Source organism: Rousettus aegyptiacus, unplaced genomic scaffold, assembly GCF_014176215.1.
Source record: "Rousettus aegyptiacus isolate mRouAeg1 unplaced genomic scaffold, mRouAeg1.p scaffold_m13_p_5, whole genome shotgun sequence".
Classification (NCBI taxonomy): Eukaryota; Metazoa; Chordata; class Mammalia; order Chiroptera; family Pteropodidae; genus Rousettus; species Rousettus aegyptiacus.
Window position 1 is genome coordinate 78,030,380 of NW_023416308.1, and position 14,644 is coordinate 78,045,023.

A 14,644-nucleotide genomic window follows, 5' to 3' on the forward strand; every position below is an offset into this window, starting at 1 on the left:
AATGTAGAATGTAAAATATTACATATTTGCAACACTATAGAATATGTAATATGCATGAGTGCAGAATGTGTACTATTGGGATGGCAATGCCTTTCTACATATGTGGTGTTTATCTTTGAGTGTATGTCTGTTGTGCATAGCATTTATGATATGAAATTCTTTTGTGTGACATATGTGTCTTTAGTCATATGTAGGTAGAATGTAATGTCTGAAGAATATGTGTGTGTGTGTGTGTGTATGCATTCATTGTTTGTGAAGATTGTATTTTGGTGCATAAGTTTTAGGGCACATTTCCTTTGTGTAGTGGATGCATATTATATGGCACAAGAGTGAGTACAGTGTCTGTGTTCCTGAGTGCTGATTGATAAATGATGTCTCTGTGTGTTAGGGATGAAGGTAGGAGATTAAAGAGGTCCTGATTGTGGAAGTAATTTCCAAATCTGAGAGCCGTGACTCTGAGAGGCCCAGTTTCTTGGCCTGGGCTCAGACTCTGGGAGCGATAAAAAGGCACAGTGCTTCCTCTTTACATCTTCTCAAAGGCCAGACTGCACCTTTTTCATCCCGATTGCAGGGTTTGAGGAGCTTCTGACACCTCTTCCATCTTAGCTCCATCCCTTTCTGTCCTTCCTGAGATGTTTATCTCCTTAAATCCCTGGCCTCCTGCCTCAATAGCAGGTCACAGTATCATCTCCTCTCCCTTCCCTTCCTTCCTGGGCTACCAAAGTCCTTGGTTGCAGGGAGTTTCTCTTAATCCCTTTGGGGAGCAGTGAAAAAAGATGAGAAGTTGGAAGAAACCATCTTTCTGGGAGCCTCTAACTCTGGGTATACTCACTTAACTTCTAGCTCTCAGATCTGTTAGGTCAAAAATGGTCATGATAAGAATGACAGGTAGAAAACAATGTAGGTTCATTGAAAGCAGAGAAAAGAGTACTGAAATAAGACTTATGAGGTTAAAATCCTGTAAAGATCATAAAGTAGCATACTTTATGTAATGTCTTTGGATCTCATTTCCTCTTCTGTGTAATGGCTCAATAAAGCTCAAATACTATGTATGAATGTCCTTTGTAAACTGCAAAGTGTTGTAAACATGCCAGAGATAATCATATTAATGTTTGTCTTATTGTGCAACTTTAGGAAACATCGTTCCTTTCATGGTCTACGTGAATGGAGCTCTTGGAATTGTGCAGTGTATCCCCAGTTTGGCTTGGTATATTGTTATTAATTAAAACAACTTTTTTATTCCTTAATAAATTGTTTTTGCAAAGCTTCAGAGATGTCGACATTAATTTCCCTGTGCTGTTGTCTGATTTACAAATGAAAATCAAATTTACCAATGAAATCGAACAAAAGCACAACCCTGTCAAGAAGTTCCTTTAAATGTGGTTGGCATCTATATCAAGAAAAGAGACATCGGGATTGGAATTAAATGTTATATAAATTAGGATCTCTAGCTTTGATATTTGGGCATGTTACTTAGCCTATCAAACCTTAGTAATTTAGGAAACTGTAAGCACTGTAAAATGGAAATATAGGGTAGCTCCTCTTGTGGGGGTTGTGAGGGTAAATAGGATGATAGGTGTGAAAACACATGGAAAATAGAAAGTAATCAATAAATGTTGGCAACATAATTGGTTCTCACTTAATATCATCAATGGGTTCTGCGACTTTGAGAGAAATGGCTTATAATGAAACCAATTTTACCATAAGCTAATTGATAAAAGCAAGAGTTAAGTTTCTATGGAATCTAATCAATGTTATAACAAAATGATGTTGAACAAAATGACATTATTTGAGAACTTGCTTTAGTTTTAAATAATAAAACTGATAAAATGAGATTGTTTATTCAATTATAGGGGATAGTATCCAAAGTACATCCATCTTCACCTTTCATCACCACACTGTGCCAAGGCCAGAAGCTAGTTCCTTGTCCAGATTACAGGGTCACTGGTTTTAGACTAACTCATGGCCTTCTTTCTCAGGACATCTTCAGACCTCTCTGAGTCCTCTAGAATCCTATTGCTTAGGTAATCGGTGGTGACTGGGGTTAATTGTTGCTTACTGGGAAACCTGGTTAATTGCTAAACTAGATTCAGGGCTTCCTCTAGATTTCCACAATCTCTGTGCTTCCCTTTATCATAAAACTTAAAACTCTATATTCCAACTGATGTTTACTCATCTGTTAACAGAGCTTAAATAGTTGTATGATAACTATTTAGCCTCCGTTATAGAACTGAAATATCCTTATAGTAGTTGTATGTCTTTCTTGAGGACAAGGAATAGGTTTTCTGTATCTTTGGGGCCTGGCATATAAGGTGTTCAGTGGTTTCTTCGCTGGGGCCTCTCAGAGAGAGTGAGAGGCTCAGTGGGTTCTGGTTCACTTTAGATAAACAAATTTCCTCTTATTCTCCCACTCACTCTCATCTCTTGTATCTTTCTCTATAAATTATTGTCCTTATTTTGACTTATTTTATAAAGTCCACAACATACTTTCTCCAGCTATTAATGATCAATTATGATCTAAACGCAGCATTATACTGTATATAAAGCTTGGTTAGTTATTCCCACTAATGAGGCAAGATCCTTCTGTATTGTTACTCAGTGCCTTGTGAATCTTGACGTTTTCCAGTCTGCCTGGGAGGAATACTCACTATTCTTGGCTCTGTGTGAGCACTGGACATGCCTACTCATCTTTTCTGGTAGCTCTTTCTCAAGCTTTAGGTAGCTTGCTCACATGTGCTGATCAGTACTTAGCTGAATTCTTGAGAAAGACCCTCTACACATTTCTGGGTTTCTCTTACTGTGTAGATCTCACAACTCTAAATCTCTGCCTTTAAATTCTAGTTAGCTTCTTGAACTTTCAGCTCTATATCTTCAACTTAGTGTGCCCTCTGGACTCCGCCTGGGTTCTCCGTTCCTCTACTGTAGCAAGGAGACTCAAGGCAATAAGCTGGGGAAACCACAGGCATCACCTCATGTGTTTTCGTGTCCTAGGGCTCACTCTCCTTCATTTCCTGGTATCCAGTATCTTGCAAATCATTGTTTTATGTATATTGTTCATTTTAATTTCCTTTAGGTAGATGTTACTTCCTATTACTTCATCTTGGCCAGAAGTAGAAGTTCCTGGGTATTTTTTTTTTTAAGTCTTCATACACAGTCAGTCTATGGGAAGTTGAGGGAGGCAGCAGAGATTCCTTAAAGGTGGTGGCAAGAGTCAGGCTGCAGGTTTGCAGGTACCTGGAGCTCTTATAATCACTAGTTTGGATGTTGTCTGAGTTGGAATGGCCTGATTTGACATTGTCTATTTTTGCACAGCTTAAGTCAGCATGTCCTGTATTATGAATTTAAAACTTACAGCTGTAAAATTAATCAGTTAAAAATAAGGATAAACCAACAAAATTTACTTCGCTTTATAGGCATGGTTTTTAAAACTTATTTAAATATGTAAGGTCTTTAGTTTCACATTTAGGTTATTCTCTAACTTTAAAAAATTATCTCACTATTTTTGCCCTTAAGAGAGAAACCAGATTGCTCTTATATGGCTGACATTGGGGTTAGGGGAGGGTTAAGGAAATCACATCCTCAGCCAGGAGTTCAGAAACTCAAGGCCAGGGAGGCATGGTCCCAGGGGACCCCTGTTATGAGTTAGCTAGACACAGGACCCAGAGCCTGGGACAAACAGATGTAGCCCTGGAGCTTTGGGGGAAAGGCAGATTGGTTCATTAGGATCCAGGCTCAGCAAGGACCCAAGCAAGTGCCACCAATGGAAAGAAGGTGGAGGACAAAGAAAGCTTCAGGAAGGTGATGGGCTTGTATTTAATCATGGGGTCTCTGTAAAAGCTTATTCTGCTTTTACTCTGGCTGAATTTAATGAGCCTGGGAAGAAACTTGGAGAAAAGCTACCCTCAAAGGCCATAGTCACACAAATGAGTTTCCTTTAGCCTTTCTTCACTCATTCCTCTTGTAAAATTTCACATTGGGAGGTAGCACAGGGCCAATGGGGAGAGGACTCTAGGGAACTCCTCTACCCACTGTCCCTCCTTCTGCATCCCCCCAGGCATACCCTCCCAGGACACAGAAGCCAAGAAGGACACCAGACTCCACAGTTTCCTACTGAGGGGTACCTGCTAGTAGACCCTCTGGGCAGTGCCCCACACCCCCAGCAGGAAGAAGCAGAGGAGGAGATAAAACAGAGAATAAATAAATCACCCTGGCCAGGGAGGCCCATAGGAGGGGGCGGAGACAGAAGGCTGCACTGCTGTGCTGCCTGCCAGACCTCTCTAGGGAGAGTACTGGAGAAAAGGGTACCAGTTTCTGCAGTGCCGTGAGGTGAATTCAGGAGACCGCGGGATATATCCAGGTACGTGTGTGTAGCTAGGGGTCTCCCATTAGACCTGCTGAGAGAATGAGAAACCAGGCTGTGAAGAACCAGAAAGACAGGGGTGGGGCTGAGGGATATGAAGGAAGCCCCTGACTCAAAGGACAGACAGCCTTAGCAGTTTCTTCGTTTGTGTGGTGAGGGGAAGGGTGGGCAGTAGTTATGGGTAGTTTCCAAGCAATTTTCTATTGATTGGTTTATGGGGGTGTCCATCTAGAGAGCCTGGCAGGAGTTGGCCTAAATAAAGGTGAATAGGGGCAGAAAACATGTGGGGTTGGGATTGGGCTAAAGTTTGATTGAGGTTCAGCAACTGAACAGGGCCAGTCCCAGGCTGGTAGTGTGGTTGAAGCTTGGCTTGTGATCAGGGGACAGATTATAGGTCTGTTTGGGATGTGAACTTTAATTGGGATCCGAGCTCATTCGAAATTCTACAGGAGGAGTGAGGCTGTGGCTGAGATTTGGACTTAGTAATCTTCCTGGGGTTTTAGCCAGACTCAGTCTGTGCCTAGGATCAGGGTTCGGTATTTAGTCCATTTATAAAGTGGATTAGTGTCTACACTGCAACTTCCCCTGCCTTGTATTCTTTACTCCAGCCATACTGAATTGCTTTTAGCTGTCCAAACAAGGTATGTTCTTTCTCTCCAGATCTTTGCATGGGTAAGAATGCACTTTTAAAATCAAAGTAGGTTAGGTCTGTTGCTTCAATTTCCCCAAGTCACTCAGAATTAAAGCTCCTCGTTTTGCCCTGCAAGCCACTACATCATCTGGCTCTTGCCCTCCTCTCAGCCCTTGTCTTAAAAAACTCTTCTGTGCCATGGATACCCTGGCTACGTTGACTTTCTCTCTGTTTCGTGAACCCCCAAACTCATGCTTGCCTCAAGATCTTTTCTCTTGTCTCCTCTGCCTGGAACACTCTCTTCCTAGATCTTAGAATGGCTGGTATATTTTATCACACAGCTCTCAGCTCATATATCACCCTCTCAGAGAGGCTGACACTGACCCCCATCTCAAATATGGGTGCCCTGCCCTTGTCCTTTGCCTCTGTCTTTTTCCTTTGCCTCCTATCACCCTGTCTTATCTTCAGTGCACTTATCTTTGTCCGAAATGTTATTGCTTATTTATTTGTTAATTTTTTGTTATTATCCTCTTAGTGCATTAGCTCCAAGAGAACAGTGATCTTTTCTGTTTTACTCACTGTTTTATATCCAGTTCAGGGCAAATAATGTGTTTTTGTTGTCTAACTGAATGCTGCTGTGCCCATGCCCCCAACACTGCCTGGTTAACTGCGACTGACTCCATAAGTCTTGGCTCAGATGTCACCTTCTCAAGGAAGCCCTCTGAGCCTGACTACTTGGTGAGCTATTGCCTGTTTGCTCTGGAGGCCCTTGTGATTACCCTTATCCTAACATTTATTGCAACAAGCTGTGGTGGCCACATGTTTGTCTCAATTTCTCCCCACAGCTGGAGGGCTGAGCTGTGACTTGTTTACTCTGTATCTCAATATCTTAGCACAGAGTATGGTCCCCAGTAGTCAGCCAAACAATACAGGTATACCTTGCTTTATTGAGCTTCACTTCGTTAAACTTCACAGATGTTGCATTTTTTTTTTTTTTTACATGTTGAATTTTTTCCCACCAGCCAAAGAATTATGACTGGCTTTATGGTGGTCATACGGAAACTTACTTGTAATATCTCTGAGGCATTCCTGTAATTGTTGAAAGGATCAGTGTATCAAAGTCCCAGATCTGGCTTTTGCACCACAGCACTACATTCTCCTTGCATGCAGGCTACAGCCAGAGTAGCTGTGGCAGGCACTGACAATTAGGTCAAGCTTAGCAGGTCTGTGGGATGCTTATTGGCTCTGGTTCTGCTTAGGAAGTGGAGAGGCTCTGCATAGGAGTGATTTTAGGGGCTAGGCTGACTTGAGTGAGTTGGGTGGGGCTGGGAGCCTCACTTTTTATTGAGTTAGAATTGTACTATCATCTTTTCATTCTCGTCTTGGCCATTAAAAAAATGACCAAGGCCCTGCCAACATTTATCTGCCTTATCAAATACAGGAACTTATGGGGGAGAGAGGATGTGGATAACTTTGGGGTAGATGTGATTCTGATCTATTACTCTCACGGAGCATTGGGAAAAGGGGTTCTTCTCCACGAATTTAGTGATGAGCTCCTATAGTCCGTACACGCCACAACATTGCCCCTGAGGTTGGCCTTCCCTTTCTGGGGCTGCAAGTTGGAGCTAGAGGCTCCCAGGGATTTCTGGGATTTCCTCTAAAGTATTCTCTTCCGGATGATCTCATAAAGGTTAGTAGTGGCACTCAAGGCCCCCACCCTATTCCTCTAGTCATGGAACATTCCGTATGCTTAGCTCAGATACTGTCAGTGACCATGAGTCCCTTCTTGCATCCCCTCCTTATTTCTTTTTCCTACTGAACCTAAATGGAGAGGGCTGGTCAGGTACTTTGCATCCTAGAGAGACCCTCTGGACCCATAGATCTTCAAATTTTGGATTTCTTGGAGAATAACATTGATATAATTCTTAAATAGCACTGGTCCATTCTTAAAGAGCCTGGGAGAAGGGCAGAATAGTAGCCTGGATTATTAGAAAGCACATGGACCTGGCATGGAGAGAGCTAACTCTCAATATCCTTATCTGTCAAATGGGATTAATAATGTCTACCTGACAGGTTGATGCGAGGCTCTAATCATATAAAATAAGTACTCAGTAGAGGATAAAGCTTTTTAAATCTCCACTGTGAGGCCCGCCCATGTCGTAGCCAGAGGAGTTGGGGTTGAAAACTGGAAAGTGCCCCAGTCAGGAGGGTCTTCTTTACTGCCTTCTTGGGTTCCCTTCCAAGGGTCTACCTGGGCCAACTATCTTATTTTACTGAGCCTTTTTCTACTCTACCACTTGGGCTGATTTTATTAGCTCTCAGAAGGTGTAGCACAATCAAAGGCAGTCTAGAACGGGGAAGGGGAGGGAATACAGGCATTGGAGTTAGGCTAGGTTAAATTTCTGCTTTATCAGTCAACTGTTTAACTCTGGGAACATTATTTGACTCCTTGAAACCACTGTTTTCTCACATAATATCAAGAAGAAACATAGACTCCCTATCATAAAAACAATAAGATCAGTGTTGGACATGACCTCATTATTCTCCTGGATCAGAAGAGATAGCACTCATAGCACTGTCCTACCTCCCTGACTGCTTTTCATAGGTCTCTGAGAAGGAAGGAGTTTAGAGAGTTATGGGGAAGAATGTGAGGAAGGGCTGGTCATGGGAGCTGAACTGGTGCTGGCGACAGAGTCATGAAGGCCAGGGAGAAGGAATGAGGAAAACTGAAGGCCTCAAAGTGAATTTCCACTTGTGTGGCCGGGGGCTCCTGCTCCCTTATCCTCATGAAAGGGCCAAGATACTCTTCACAGTTCTCCAAGAAACATTCCTGTGACTTACTGAGATAGTGTGACTTTTTCAGAGAAAATTTCGTGCGCATGGTTATTCTCTGGAGGTGAGAACAGTGTAAGTTTTCTAAAAAAAAAAAAAAAAAAGAAAGAAAAAGAAAAAGAAAAAACTGTTTATTTTTCCTTGATTATACTTTATTTTAAAACTAGAGGGATTTAGTTCCAATTTCCTCTAGAACTCCAAATGTTTTGTCTCTGAGTGCATGCCAGTGGTTCTAATTACCAGACACTGCTCAGGCTAGAAGTCTTTGGTCCCTCTGCCTGCTTCTTGGTGGCCTATGGGAAACTGGGATGCTTCAGGGCTGAACAATCTGAAGGGTGAGATACTTGGGTCCTCTGGCTGGCTCTTTTCCCCATTCCTTCATTTCTCTTTTGCTGCAGTCTTCTGAGGTCCAGCCTAATATTTTACCTCCAGCAATAACTGCCCTCTTCATGCCATTGAGGCAACTCCCTTCCCAGGTCAGTTGAATTGCCCTCTGATTTCTGGAATCTTTATATCAGTGCTTAGTTGTTGCCATTGTGAGAGATTGATTTCTAGTCAGTATGTGTATGTGTACCAGTACGTGTTGGAGGTGGAGTGGCAATTAAGGTGACAAATAGGAGGGACATGAAAAATTTTTAGAAAATTTATTTCTTTTTAGAGATTTTGTTTCCCATGTTTATGAAAATGTGGGGGGAAAGTGCTTTGCACGTTGTGAAGCAATTTTTACAATGTTGTCTGACATGCCTTATCTCACATAATTTTGCAGCAGCACTATGAGTTATTATCGTCCTCTGCATTTATTTAGAGCTGAGACTTGCATTCCTAGCCCCAGAACTCTGATCGCCACATCATATTACCATCAGAGGTAATAGGGTTGAATATGGCAATCCACGATTCCTAAGGCAGCATATTTTTATCCTGGGAATTGTTCTACTCTACTATGTTTGTTCATGTGAAATTTCTGGATGGCGTGGTTATCTGGCCCTCTGGAGTACCAGTGCCTTCTTGTTGATACCTCCAGGTGAGGGATCTTAAGGCACCTTCTCCCTTGGGCACAAACTGTGCTGCATGTCCTTTTTGCATTTATTTAGAACCAAAGTTTTGTACTTGCTCTATTCTCCAGTATCTGCTCATGCCTTCTGGCTACTTGGATTAAGAAAGACCTTTTTGTTTGACCTTAAAGATTCTTGTTCTGAACTTAAGACCACCCTGCACTGACCTTCTAACAATCTTTTATTCTCAAAAGTCTCTAAGATTCAAACAACTGACAGTCCTTCCTACCGCTGTGATGGTGCTATCCTCATTAGATGTCTGTTGAGGAATTCTCCTTTTGATAAAACTCATTTTCATTTTCAAGAAATATTAACTAAACATTAATAAATATGGTAGTTCCTATCATTAAGGAATTCATAATTGAGGAGAAAACAAATATGCAATAATTATAGTTCAGGAGGGTAGATGCATAAAAAAACACATAAACAAAAATTTTTGGGAGCACAGAGTAGGAATTATTTGATTACACCAAGGGGAAAGAGGCTTAGGAAGGTGGCATAGGAAAGAGACAGTAAACCAGGATGTGAAAAATGAATAAGATTTTGGTCAGTGGAAAGTCAAGGAGGGACGTCTGGGAGGATCTTGACAAAAAGACAAGAGGTAAAAAAGAGAAAAAGACATAGAGACATGGGAATCAATGCTACTTTATGAAAATAGTATGTATTCTAATGTGGCTGGAGAACAGGAACCATGGTGAGGAGTGGTGATAGAGAAACCTAGGGCCAAATGCTGAAAGGCAGACCTTTTGCCACATCCTTGTAGTTTAGTCTTTATTCTAGAATTAATTTAGAGCTTTCAAAGATATCTTTTAAAATAACAAAGAGTGACCTCATTTTTCTTTATTTGGTTAGAAGATTATTGGGATTGTGCAGATAAAGAAGTTCACACGAGAGGCAGTCAGAATCAGAGTACCTATCTTGGGTGACTCTGTAGGCCACTATAACAGAGAAAAGAAATGCAAGAGGAAAACAGTTAACAACAATAGATATGATTTTTTGCACATTTACTATGTGCTCATAATTGTGTTAAATGCTTTACATTCACCATCTCATTAGATCCTCACTGGCCTTCATTAGGTCATGGCTATTATCTTAATTTTAAAGATGAGGAAACTGAGGCTTAGGAAGGTTTGCCCCAGATTGCGCAGCTAGCAAAGTTCTCAACTGGAATTTCAATCCAGGATTGATTTACTAGCTCATGCTCTTAAAAGCTATACAATATTGCTTCTGGAAGAGTTTGCTTTTTGAACAAGGGGAGTGTGATGTGCTTGAGAGAAAATCTGGTGGACTCTTTTAATAAAATGCTAGAATTATGAATCTGGATGACATAAAATAATCCAGGACTTGCTAAATAGATTTTGGAATAGATAGTTTATACATAACAAGGGGACGAGATGCCCTGAGAGAGGGTATAGAACAAGAAAAACACTGAGAGCATTACATTTAAGAGTATACTCAGTGGTCAAGCAGAGGAGGTGAAAGATCCAGAAAGGAGACCAAGAACTAGTGATCAGGTAGAGATGGGGAGCAGCAGAAGGAAGAGGGAGATGTTTAACAAGGAGAGAACTGCTCACAGTGTCATATGTATGTGACAGAGAGGTCACTACTGAAGATTTAAGTGACATTGATGACTTTGGCTGAAGTTCTAGGTTAAAAATAATTTCTTATACCTTTTTCCTTCAGCAGTTTGATGTAAACTCTTTCCCTCTCTGTTCTAAAACTCATGCTCCCAGTTTTTTCCCCTCTGGTCTTAGGGAACCTCTGGGTGACAGCTCAGAACAAAGATTATTGACACAACCTGAACCCAGCTAATGGTGCAAACCCCCTTATGATGCTAGCTATGAACTCTTCATCATATTCAACTACTCTCTGGTTACCCAAGCAGAAGGGCCTTATTTGGACCTTATTGTCAAGGTCCAAATCTTAAAAATCTAACCTTTTTTTTTTTTATTTCCCAAGATAAAATTGCCTTCAATATACCCTAGCAGTAAGTGCCACTATTTCCATAATGGAGATAGCTAGCTACCAAATTATAGCTGAATATACATATACAATTTAGTTATCCAATAATAGTAGGAAAATATAAATATTTATTGATGACAGGAAAGGAAAAAGGACAATAGTTAACTCTCTAACCGTTTCAACAGAGATACAATTTGAGAAAACTCAAGTCTAGTTTCTCACCTTAGCAATCTCCACTTATATCCACCAATTTTGTAGTCAGATTCAGAGATACTGGAACTCTACTCTAGGATTGATCATTACTCCAGTGCGTCTAATGTCATCATTTCTGAGGTTTAGTCTTCTGTGTCAGTCCCACTCTCTTAAGCCTGGTGGGTCCCCTAGAAACAGAGCTTGAGCTGGAAATGCTTATTTAAATGATATATTAAGGGACAAATGTCATGAGAATAGAAGTGAAAGGTGCAGTGCAGGGAAAGAAAGCTAAGTAAGGCTGTGGTCTCAGCTGGAGGCCAACTTCAGTTTAGTTCCGCAGGAAGCTCTGAAGCACACATTGCATCACAACTCCTCATCTTGAGGCAAGGAGGCTAGCCTTTTGTACCTTTATGTCTGGCAGTCATTGAACTCTAAATACGCCCTAGGGGGGAATAGTATAACCTAGGTAAGGTGTCTCTCATTTGATCATGGTGATTATTTGGAGAAAGGTAGAACTGTGAGCTTTTGGCACTAAATACTCACTTTAGGTGAGATATAGGTGCATTGGCTTGGTGAAGGGGACCTGGTTGGGGCACCAATGGCATTCATTGCAGCCATTGCAGCCATTGCTCCTTCTATAATATAAACTGGGTATTTTAGACAAATGTAAGATTTTTGATGGACATTTGGGCAAAATGAAATTTAGAATTAGAGTTCAAGATAAAGTTAGCATGTCAGGAATTTTTAAAAATTAGATTAGAGTTTATAATAAAATAGGTGTACTAGAATTAAGTCTTAGGTTAATTTTAAAGTTAGGGTTAAGGCTAGAATTAGAGAGATCATTAAGATTAGTGATAAGGTTAGGTATCGGTGTTAAGCTATGGTGCTATTAATATTATTATATTTGGACCTGGAATTAGTCTTAAAGATAGTCTAATGATATAGTTAGAATTATAGTTGGTATTAAGCATAGGGGAGCATAAAGGTAGGATAGAACAGAAGTGATGAGATTTTTTTTATCATCTCAGTCTGATGTGTATTCATTCAAAAGCTTATCTCTGGTAAACTAAATGATTTAAAGTATGCTTAGATTTTTTGCTTTAATATTTCACCTGTTTTCAGGAATGGTTTTAAAGGTGGGGTTAGTAAGTAGGGGTGGGTGAATTTTTATCTGGTTCTTGAGTTTTGAAGGATGGTTAGGCTGAGTTTAGAACAGAATCAGAGTTTGGATAGGCAATGAAATTAGAGTTTGGGCCAGAAAATAAGAGAGAAAGAAGTATGGTATTGTTGTGATTCTGAAGGATCTGACAATGGCTTATGTTTGCATTCCAGCCCCTTCCAGCTTGGCATTGGTCGCAGCTCAGCTTCTTCACTATGATGGGACCTAATGGCAATGAATCTAGTGCCACGTATTTTATTCTAATAGGCCTCCCAGGTTTGGAAGAAGCTCAGTTCTGGTTGGCCTTCCCACTGTGTTCCCTTTACCTCATTGCTGTACTAGGTAACTTGACAATCATCTACATCGTGCGGACTGAGCACAGCCTACATGAACCCATGTATATATTTCTTTGCATGCTTTCTGCCCTTGACATCCTCATCTCCACTTCATCCATGCCCAAAATGATGGCCATCTTCTGGTTCAATTCCACTACCATCCAGTTTGATGCTTGTCTACTACAGATGTTTGCCATCCACTCCTTATCTGGCATGGAGTCCACAGTACTGCTGGCCATGGCATTTGACCGCTATGTGGCCATCTGCCACCCTCTACGCCATGCCACTGTGTTAACATTGCCTCGTGTTACCAAGATTGGCTTGGCTGCTGTGGTACGGGGTGCTGCACTTATGGCACCCCTACCTGTTTTCATCAAACGACTACCTTTCTGCCGCTCCAATATCCTTTCCCATTCCTACTGCCTCCACCAAGATGTCATGAAGCTGGCCTGTGCTGACATCCGCGTCAATGTTATCTATGGTCTCATCGTTATCATCTCTGCTATTGGCCTGGACTCACTTCTTATCTCCTTGTCATATCTGCTTATCCTCAAGACTGTGTTGGGCTTAACACGTGAAGCCCAGACAAAGGCATTTAGCACTTGCGTCTCCCATGTGTGTGCTGTTTTCATATTTTACGTCCCGTTTATTGGATTGTCTATGGTGCATCGCTTTGGCAAGCGGCATGACTCCCTCCTGCCCATCGTCATGGCCAACATCTATCTGCTTGTTCCTCCTGTGCTCAACCCTATTGTCTATGGAGTGAAAACAAAGGAGATCCGACAGCGCATCCTTCGTCTTTTTCACGTGACCACCCATGCTTCAGATCCCTAGGTGTCATTGATCAAACTTCTTTTTCATTCAAAGTCCTTCAACTTTTAATATCAACATTTTAAAAGACAGTATTAGGGAAAAAGTTTTTCTTTAATAAAAACACAACTGATACTTCAAAGACAAAACTGATTCAAGAATCTCCATGTGGACAGGAGCAGTAGAACCATATACTCCCTATCCCAATTTTTGAATATTATTTTTTTCATTTTTCTCTCTTTATGATTATTAAAGCCTGGAGGTGGTTGTGGTTGGAGGGTTATTACTTCCCATTTAACCGTTCAGTCCAAATCTCTAAATTGCTTGCACTGATAGTCTACAGCATTCTGAGATAAAGGTGGTGAATTTAAAGAACATTTATCAAAGGCTTAAACATGGAAAAAAGTAAAATAAATACAATAATACAGTACAATCAGATAATTTAGCTTAAAACTATGATTTTCTCCTCAGAATCCTCAATTGCATTGCATCTCAGGAAAAGAGATATACCTGAATTTCCTTCCTCAGAATGATCTCTGCAGAGAAAAAATAATTTTTCTTCTGGTCACCAGCCCTTAAGAGGAAGATTGGGAGTAAAACCACAAAAAGACTACTGTTACCACCATTAATGAAAGATGACACACCCTGTTCTGAAATATTTCACAGCCCATGGACATTTTTCCTTATTTAATTTTCTTATCAACTTTTTGATTTAGGCAGGAATATGATTCGTATCCCATTGTATCCATGGAGAAGTTGATGTTCAATAGGGACCAGTAAACTACATGAGGTCACACACAAAAAATTACGTCTTTTGATGCCCAATTCCATATTGTGTGAAGGAATGTTAGAGAGACCAGTGGTGTAGTGAGTTAGACATACCCAGAGTCTTGCATTTTCTAGGGATGGTATTTAATTTCCTTTTTCACTTACCCAACATTATATTTAGAAATTTTCTCTTAATACTGGTGATGGCTTTAATCCCAATAGTTCCTGAACCACTTGCCACTGTACTTGTGCAGTAGCAGCCAAAGTGTGTTTGGGTAATTCCCAAATAGTGGTTAGTTTGGGAAATAGTGTGATTAGCAGTGGGGGCATTCACTGGATATCTGGAGAGACACTTTATGGAGAGACAGTTGAAAACGATTGGCAGATCTACTACAGACCAAGGAGTAGAGAGCAAGAAGTATGAGACTGGACAAGGCCAGTGGCCCATCGGGCTATCCATGAAACAAGGATAAAGGAAACATGAGTAAAGCATATATGTGGACATCAGATACCCCTAGGATTCTGAGTAGCCCTGCAAGGAAA

The 14,644-nt window shown here is 40.9% G+C and overlaps 1 protein-coding gene across 1 annotated transcript; it reads left to right on the forward strand.

Annotated features, from left to right (window-relative positions):
• The first annotated feature begins 12,241 nt into the window (after positions 1 to 12,241).
• LOC107517336 (olfactory receptor 51E1) lies at positions 12,242 to 13,495 on the forward strand. The gene has a single exon (XM_036221402.1). The coding sequence runs from the start codon at positions 12,347 to 12,349 to the stop codon at positions 13,355 to 13,357; it is 1,011 nt and encodes a 336-aa protein (XP_036077295.1). The 5' UTR covers positions 12,242 to 12,346; the 3' UTR covers positions 13,358 to 13,495.
• Positions 13,496 to 14,644: the final 1,149 nt, after the last annotated feature.